The 8,918-nt window shown below is 36.5% G+C and overlaps 2 protein-coding genes across 2 annotated transcripts in view; both read right to left on the bottom strand.

The window, feature by feature from the left end:
• The window catches only part of LOC144967647 (homeobox protein cut-like 1), a 359,614-nt gene that overhangs the window by 192,934 nt on the left and 157,762 nt on the right, over positions 1 to 8,918 (bottom strand). The window lies entirely within an intron of this gene.
• Positions 1 to 8,918, bottom strand: part of LOC144966892 (nuclear pore complex protein Nup88-like) — a 39,028-nt gene that overhangs the window by 29,452 nt on the left and 658 nt on the right. Inside the window, exons 2-7 of the mRNA XM_078903597.1 lie at positions 8,477 to 8,572; positions 7,865 to 7,946; positions 5,940 to 6,044; positions 5,202 to 5,369; positions 2,610 to 2,732; positions 1,656 to 1,834 (exon numbers count right to left, since the gene is read on the bottom strand). Coding sequence (XP_078759723.1) covers positions 1,656 to 1,834; positions 2,610 to 2,732; positions 5,202 to 5,369; positions 5,940 to 6,044; positions 7,865 to 7,946; positions 8,477 to 8,572 — 753 coding nt within the window. The remainder of the gene's footprint in view (positions 1 to 1,655; positions 1,835 to 2,609; positions 2,733 to 5,201; positions 5,370 to 5,939; positions 6,045 to 7,864; positions 7,947 to 8,476; positions 8,573 to 8,918) is intronic.

Here is an 8,918-nt window from a genome sequence, read left to right as displayed (position 1 = left end):
TCCCAAAACAATAACTATGCATTTGACTGTTTCCCTCCGAGATAGGACTCCGGCCAGGGCCAGGATAAAACCAAATAATCTCATTCCAAGACAAAGACAGAAAGCATGTTGGAAAACAGTTATAAGGGGATAGAAGACACAGTATGTACCCCCCTGCCCACTATGGGAGGTCAGGAACCCCACCCAGAGGAATTCTGTTCAGTCATCAGCAATATGTTTTTCCTCTTAGCTTATTTTGTTATTTGGCAATTTCTTTTCGGTTTAAAAATAATATGAGCATAGTGGCTTTCGGTTTATCCATAAGTGAGTAACAGAAACAAAGAGGAAAAAATTACAGCATTTTGATTTCCTTTCGGTTTAGTGGTCTTTTCATTCTAGACATTTTTGGTTTAACCGTTTTTTTCTGTATTTCTTATTTTATCTTTTTTTCCTGATAAATAATCAGAAGATCTCAGGTTTGATCCTGAGTCAAGAGAGGCTGATTTTTTTCCTTGTACTTTTACTTCCTGCATTTGCTGGCACAGTTTCACAGACATCATTAAATATTTTTATGATTCATAATTAAGTCAGTGAATCCCATAATTGTTAGTCCATGCATCAACCATGTAAAGTGTCTGGATCCCTGTCTAATGGAGAATTGTTTGCTATACAAGGGTTCACATTATTATTATTATTATTATTATTATTATTATTATTATTATTATTATTATTATTATTATCATCATCATTAATATTATTATTGTAACTAATATTACTGTTGTTATAATTATTACTACTAGTACTATTATTATCATCATCATCATCATCATCATTATTATTATAATTCTTCTTTTTCTTCTTATTATTATCATTAATAATATTATTGTAACTATTATTACTGTTTTTTTTGTTGTTGTTTGTTTGTTGCTTTAGGTCTCTTCCAACACAATTGAGGTTATATGAGAGACCGCTGAAACAAAAAAAACAAGCAATCTAACAAAAATAGTACAAATGTAAATCAAAATCATAACCTAAAGATATTATAAGCTAAATTATAAATAACCAAGAACAAACAGGCAGAAGATTTACAGAAAAAAAAATATCCCCTGTCAAAAATACAATCACAAACCAAAGAAGCAGGATAGGCTAGTAAAGAGAAGAAGAAACGACATCACTATCGGATCGTACACCCATGCGAACATCATAGGTATATGATTCAAGGGTGATGCTCCCATCCAACCACCCGCCTATTATTACTGTCGTTATAATTATTACTACTAGTACTATTATAATTATCACCATCATCATCATAATTATTATTATTGCTATTATTATTATTATTATTATTATTATTATTCTTATTAATGTAACCATTATTACTGTCATTATAATCATTACTACTATTAATATTATAATTTTTATTGTAACCATTATTCCTGTCTTTATACTTATTACTACTATTAATATTATAATTTTTATTGTATTCATTATTACTGTCATTAATCATTACTACCAATTAATATTATAATTTTTATTGTATTCATTATTACTGTCATTAATCATTACTGCTATTAATATTATAATTTTATTGTAACCATTATTACTGTCATTATAATTATTACTACAATTAACATTATTATTATTACTACTATTATTATCATTATCATTACAATTACTATAATTAAGATCACTGCTATCCTTCCCAAACCTTTGTCTAATGATATCGTAGTTTTCAGAACACGTGTTGAGACGATCTGCCACATTCCGTGTGTGTTCTCTCAACATTTTTGACGTGTCTTTCAACTTTTTGATGTCCTGAAGTTGATGTTCTTTCAAGTCTTTCAAAATGGCAACTCTGAAAAGTGAAGGATGAAAATTACAAATATATTCCAATGACAAATAACAAAATCTTACGACTTTGATTGAAAACTTCGAGGAACCCGAAGAGCTGGACATCCTGAACAGACATAAAAGCATTAAAGGTGACAAATTAGAGAATTTAAAAAAACAACAACAAAAAACAAAATCACACACGCTTATTTTATAGCGCAATATCCACTAGACGTGCTAAAGCGCTTTTCAAGAGATTCATAGCTCACAGCAGCATTTAATATGTAGGACGAGACACGACACCTGTTAGGTGATATTACAATCATTATTACAGACCAGAAGGTCCAAGGTTCGAGTCCTGCTTCGAGAGGTGCATAGGTGAGCTCTTGGAAAAGTCTATTTACTCACATTATCTCACTGCACTCAGGTCTATGTCGAAAATAAATATGGTAATATCTCTTAACAGGCGTCATGTCTCCTCCTACATGTTAATATTAGGTGTCGTTGTTGTCTCGGGACCCCTTGTAAAGCACTTTGGGCAGTTATTCAAATTACGCCCTCCCGCCACGACATCATAAGATATCGTCGCCTAGGCATTCCATGAAGGAATATAGATAATCCATCAAACACGATGTCTGATGTCAACAGGAATCACTCACATGTTGTCCAAGTGAGCAAATTGGGGGTTAATAATCTTGCCCAAGGAAGAAAAAAAAAAGTGCCCGGAGCAGGGCTCGAACCAGGGACCTTCCAGATCACAATACAATGCCTTAACCACTCGGCCAATTCGAGCAGATTACCTGGAATCTATTTCTTCACGGGCGTGGTCTTGCTTTTCTATGTATTCCTCTCTCAAAATCTGAGTAGCTCGACTCAACAACTGGAAACATTCCTGTTGACTTGGGTCTGTCTGTCTGTTGGATCTGGGAGAAAATAATGACAAGCACATGAGTCAAAATACATGACTAATTGTTTTAAAAAAAAAAAAAAAGTTATTATTATTATCATCATTATTCATTTTTTCATTATCTTCTATAAACATTTATATCACACATCTACGTGCGGCTATGTGGTCTAGTGGTATGACACTCACTTTCGGATTGGAAGATCTTGGGTAAGAACCTCGTTCAGCACATAGCTGAATCCTTGGAAAAGGCTCTTTACTCACATTCTCTCACCGTAGTCAGGTGTAAAAAGAGTACCTGGCAGTTGACAGCATTGTCTGTCCAAAAAAAAAATTGTAATATCGCCTAACAGGCGTCATGTCCCATCCTTAATGTTAAGTGTTGCTATTGGCCAGTGACCCCTTGTAAAGCGCTTTGAACACGTTTAGTGGATTTTTTTTTTTCATATTTTTCTATCTCCTATGCCTGGCACTGTTTCAGATCTTTTATCTTACACCAGTGCCTGCTCCCCAATTCAAACCAGTCCAGTACTAACTAGGAAAATTTAGCAAAATTAGGAATTTTTGGCTCCAGCTACAGAACTGCATTCGCTTCTTTGACTCCATAAATCTTGTTGAAAAGGAAAGTTTTGTTCCTTAGAACCACCTATATTATTCTGGCCTTTGGAGCATTTTTGGACCATGCTGAGAGAAAATTATATTGCTGAGAGCAAATTATATACTTCTAACAGGGGTGAGAATGACTGGTCACAAAAAAGGAGGAAATTTTTCATCGTGAAGATCATGACCCATTCATGCAACCATAACCTATAGATTTGAATTTCACTAAAATTTACTGAGATGCGATCCAAAAAATGTCTTGCAGCAATTTCTGACACACCTCGTGGAATTTCAAAAGTTGAAAGTGTAATTACAACATTCGGTGGTTGTAGCAGGGATGATGACGTGGTGGTGGTTGTAGTAATAACAGTGGTAGGGATGATGAAGTTGTGATTGTAGTAGTAGTATGGATGATTGTGTGGTGGTGGTTTTAGTAGCTGTGGTAGGAATGCTGATGTGTGGTAGTTGTAGTAGTAGTGGTGGTAGGGATGATGTTGTGGTGATTGTAGTAGTGGTAGTAGGGTTGATGGTGTGGTGGTGGTTGTAGTAGTAGAGATGGTAGGGATGATAGTGTGATGGTGGTGGTAATAGTAGTGGTGGTAGGGATGATGATGTGGTGGTGGTTGAAGTAGTGGTAGTAGGGTTGATGATGTGGTGGTGGTTGTAGTAGTAGAAGTTGTGGTAGGAATGATGATGTGGTGGTAGTGGTGCTAGGGATGATGTGGTGGTAGGGGTGGTGTGGTAGTGGTGGTAGGGATGATGATGTGGTGGTGATTGTAGTAGTAGTGGTGGTGGGGATGATGATATGATGGTGGTTGTAGTAGTAGTGGTGGTACGGATGATGCGGTGCTATTTGTAGTAGTAGTTGTGATAGGGATAATGATGTGGTGGTGATTGTAATAGTAGCGGTGGTAGAGATGTTGATGTAGTGGTTTTGGTGAGTGTTTTTTTATTCAGTGATGATAATAGCACTTTGTCAAAAAGGAGGAAAATTGCTCGGTCTATCGATCAAACACAAGCAAAGAAACCTAGTAGTTATTCAGCTTATCAATACAACCCAAGAATCTCTCAAATTTAAAGCCCTAGTCCAAAGGTAAAAAGAAAAAAGATTAAACTAAGCCAATCACCATTGCTTTGTTCTAATATATCATCTCTATATACCAGATGATTTAATGGATAGTTGCGAAAGAAGAGAGAGAGGTAGGAGTGGGGGGGGGGGGGGGGGGGGGGGGGAGGAGGAGGAGAGACTTCTTTACCAGAATAACTTATGTATTGACCTTTTGAATTCTATATCCAAAAAAAATAATAAAGAAGAAAAGAGAAATAGAAAGAAAGGCAAAGGGGAAAAAAAAAAAGAGAGAGAGAGAGAGAGAGAGAGAGAGAGAGAGAGAGAGAGAGAGAGAGAGAGGGAGAGAGAGAGAGAGAGATTAAAAAGGCAATAGGTACCTACAACAGGGGAAAAAATCCAGACCCATTTGTCCATCCCCTTCCACCATCAACTAACTAATCAAAGAACACAACTGGTCTTCTGTGTCAATTGTGACATCTGGTGCCACACTGTCTGGCTCAACGTCATACAAACGGGACCGTCACTAAATTTCACGAGACTGAGCACAGGTGTCAAAATATGACATAAGACATAATGGTGATTTTGTGGTTTTGAGGAAAATGTTTGACACGGCAAATTTGAAAAAGGAGGAAATGGGCGGAGATAAACTACTATTTAGGCGGAAATCCGCCTTTAGGCGGAAGATTCTCACCCCTGTTCTAAAGCTATTTAAAGTGACTTTTTCTCTTTTCCTTTGGAAACTACGAATTTTATTTTTTGAAATTTTAAGTTGGCAGCTCTGGTAAATTGTCAGTTTGAATGAAAATCGACCTAACCAACCTTATCAAGGGGTTGGAAGTTTTCCTCTGTAGAATCTGTGCGATGAATTGACTGAATGGCTGGGTCTGGGATCGATGAGAGGAGAAAGAGGACGACGAGGAGGAGGAGGAGGAGGACGTGTTGTTTTTTCCAGAAGACTGTAAGGATGTGTTGGACTGGTAATGGAGTCTGGAAAATAAAAGTAAACGATGAAAATCAATCAATACTACAAGGTGAAAAAAATGTGCTTTGTATGTTTTAAATTAGGGTACATGATTTAGTAATATGTGTGTAAAGAGTATGCGAATTTGTTTCCGTATATGGGGCTCAGCATACGGGTGTAGTTGTGTACAGGTATTAGTACGTATGACAGTTTATATAGTCCGAGTCATTGTTAAGCGCCATAGAGCACTTGTCATTGGACAAATGGGTGCTATATAAGTATATCATATTATTATTAAATATAACTGATGTTTGTGTTAAATGCCATGAAAAGACAAAGATATCGAGTTTCTTAGGCACAAAATTGGAAAAAAAAAGTAGCCCTTCAGAGCTATGAGGCATACGGAGCCAGAATTCATTCAGGTTTCTATGGCGAGAAACAGACAATAGCAATTGCCATTGGACGGGACGCTAGCCTATTTTAAAGTACTTTCTGCCAGTTCTAACAGAACCAGCTACACTGGGTATAAAAACTAGGTTAAAGTCTGACTTCATGTATTTTTAAAGAGGAACCATCATGATCCTCATAAGACTTACCCAATCGGAAGAGCTGTGAAATCGTAATCGCTGGATAAAATGATTAAAGTAGGGCCCAGCACAGGATCGCCCACCACGTCCACTCCCAGGACAGGTGATGTAGGGCTGAAGAAGGAAAGAGTGGAAAAATGACTCAATTAAAATGTTGACGTAATAAAAAAGACCGCATTAAGTCTAAAATTGTAAAAACTAGACAGTAAAACAATGAAAAAGTAACCTCTACCTATCTCAGCCAAACACAGAGTTTCAAGTTTGACTCCGAGACACCTTGATATTTCTATCCTCTGTTTTCATCTGGCATTTCAATTCTCTTTTCTCTTGATTTCTCATCAGTAAGATGGTCCACCAACTATCTATTTTGTTTGTTGTTGTTATAGCAATGCAGTCAATTGACTATTTCCCTTTTGTTTAAAAAGCAAAAGAATTGTCAAATATTTGAAAATTACTTAACTATAGATGAACATCCTACCAAAAGGGTAGCAAGCAACTGATACTATTACTATCATTTTAAGAAGAAGGATAAAATCTGGCTCAATGGGCCTTATGCAGACCTGCCAACCATTTACATTTCAAAAGTGGAATCAAAAAGTCAGAAAATAGGAATTTGACACAAGAAATAGAAATCTGTCACCAAACACATCAAGATAGTGTTCTGGCACAGCTGGCAAAACCACATATCAAATGTGTTAATGGAATGGGGAAGGGGGAGGAGCGCAATCCATTTTCCTATAGGGCTCCCTGCTCACAATCATAAACCCCCCCCCCCCCCCACTTTTCTTCTTCTTACCATTATCATCATAATTTTTGAAAATCTGAATTTTAGAGACAATGGCGGAATAGCTGAAAGGAGGAGTGAAAATAGAAATGATTTTGCCAAAAGTGGAAGGGTTGGCAGGTATGCTTTATGGCTTAGTAGACGATATATAAATATATATATATATATATATATATATATATATCAAAAGGTGCATTCTGTTGAATTAAGTCAAAGTGCTCGATTAAAAAAAAACCAAGACAAACCCCTTGACTATCTGTCTCCAATCTTGCTCAAGTTCAATTTCAATGCCATAATCTATTAAAGGCATTTTGCCAATCGATGCAGATACTTCGTTTTAATTCTTCCTAGATATCATGACGACCTTTTTGGATAAATAAATATACAATGCTATGATTAGACCTGTAAATGAGCTCTATAAAAATTGACTGAAACTGAAACTCTTCGTAATTCGTCGTAGCGGTAAAATCCAAAGAATCAAAATGAAAGGTAAACAGCAAGCTCACTTGAGCAAAGCAATGGCAGAAAACTAAATTTCGAGGGAATTAATTAGGCTACTTACCATTGTTCCTTGTAATTAGGTACCCAATCAGTGAAGAAACTTAGAAACGGTCAACCAGTTTGTTTACAACATGAGGTAATCGAGATGTGCTTGTAGCAATCATTTAACTTTCGATTTGAAGGTGTCTACATAACGAACTTCCGGTGTTTCGAATTTTTCTTTCTCATACTTTTCCTGTCCTTCAAGTAAATGTGGTCAATTTTGGCTTAGACGAAACAGTGAAATTTATCGCTCGGCGGCTCAGTTAAAATTGGCTACGACAGGTTTCGAAAGTGAAAAAATAATTTCACGAAGGCTGTGTGAAAATACACTGGGGTGTGTTCAGACACGGCAATTCTAAAAAGCGTCGCTTAGCCTTGGCAATATATATCCATCATTAATATAAACGGCCCATGAGCTATGCGTGGGGTTGTGGAACATTCCCAGTTAACTTTACAGTCAATCGACTACGATTCATGAATTCTTTCTTTATTCATTTCTTTCTTCCCTTTTTAAAAATATTTGAATTTGACGAATTGACTGATTTCAGTTAATTGACTGAGAATTTACAGGTCTATATGATAAAATGCTCCCTAATTTATCACTTACCAAGATTGGACAGGTTTGGTGCAGACGAGGTGTTCCACAACACACTCTTTCTCCTCTGACAAGTCCAGGTTATCTGTCTCATCTAGGGAATTGAATCATAATAGTTTGGAAAAGAATTGTAAATTAGAATAGAAAAGTTAAGGTTATCTGTCTTATCTTGGGAATCGAATCAAAATAGTTGGAAAAGAATTGTAAATTAGAATAGAAAAGTTAAGGTTTTCAGTCTTATCTTGGGAATCGAATCAAAATAGTTGGAAAAGAATTGTAAATTAGAATAGAAAAGTCAAGGTTCGTAGGTGAAAGTTCAGAGAGATTAATTCAAATGGTCTTCATCTTGATTAGACATGCTAGCCTTTGAGAAGATAACAACTCTAAATGAAATAGAAAGTATTTTCTTTTTAATAGAGGTCCCGATAACTGTTGGTAAAGCACTCGCTTTCCACCAGATCTAACATACCCAGCTACCCATTCACTGCTGGGTAGACAGGGGGAATCAGAAAAAACAAACAAACTCGAATGCACCTTGGGATCAATCTCGGTCCCTTTTGTGTGTGAAGCGAGTGCTCTAACTGAGCTATTGGGACCCCCTCCCCCCCCCCGATTGATACATACCTAGGAAGTACTGCTGAACCGTGGACAACCAAGGCAAAGCCATAGAATGGACGCCTGCCTTGTGGATGCAGTAATAACGGTCATGACTGTTGATATCTGGGGAGAGACAGAATGTTTGGGTTTTGTATTATTTTTGTTTTTAGAGGTTTTACAACCTTTGTGACACTTCCAGGTCATTTCACCACCAGTAAAAAGGAAGACGAAGGTGAGAAAAGTTGCAGATCTGAAATTGAAAGCTTAATTTCACTTCTAAATATTTTTTTACAGCTAGTCAAGTTGAAAAAGTATGAAATTTAAGAAAAGTTGCTGGATACCATTCCCATACATCTGACCATAACTTTGTGAAAAATCACCCGATTTGCTTCAAATAAAGATTAAAATGCTCTGTGGAGAGCATATTCTTTCAGAAAAAGCAAAAAAATGCGAATCCAAAATAAATTTT

The sequence above is a fragment of the Berghia stephanieae genome, chromosome 3 (assembly GCF_034508935.2).
Source record: "Berghia stephanieae isolate SIO BIC M18660-M18661 chromosome 3, UCSD_Bste_1.3, whole genome shotgun sequence".
Lineage (NCBI taxonomy): Eukaryota > Metazoa > Mollusca > Gastropoda > Nudibranchia > Aeolidiidae > Berghia > Berghia stephanieae.
The sequence above is the reverse complement of the archived record's forward strand: the minus strand, read 5'-3'. Positions and strand labels throughout refer to the sequence as shown.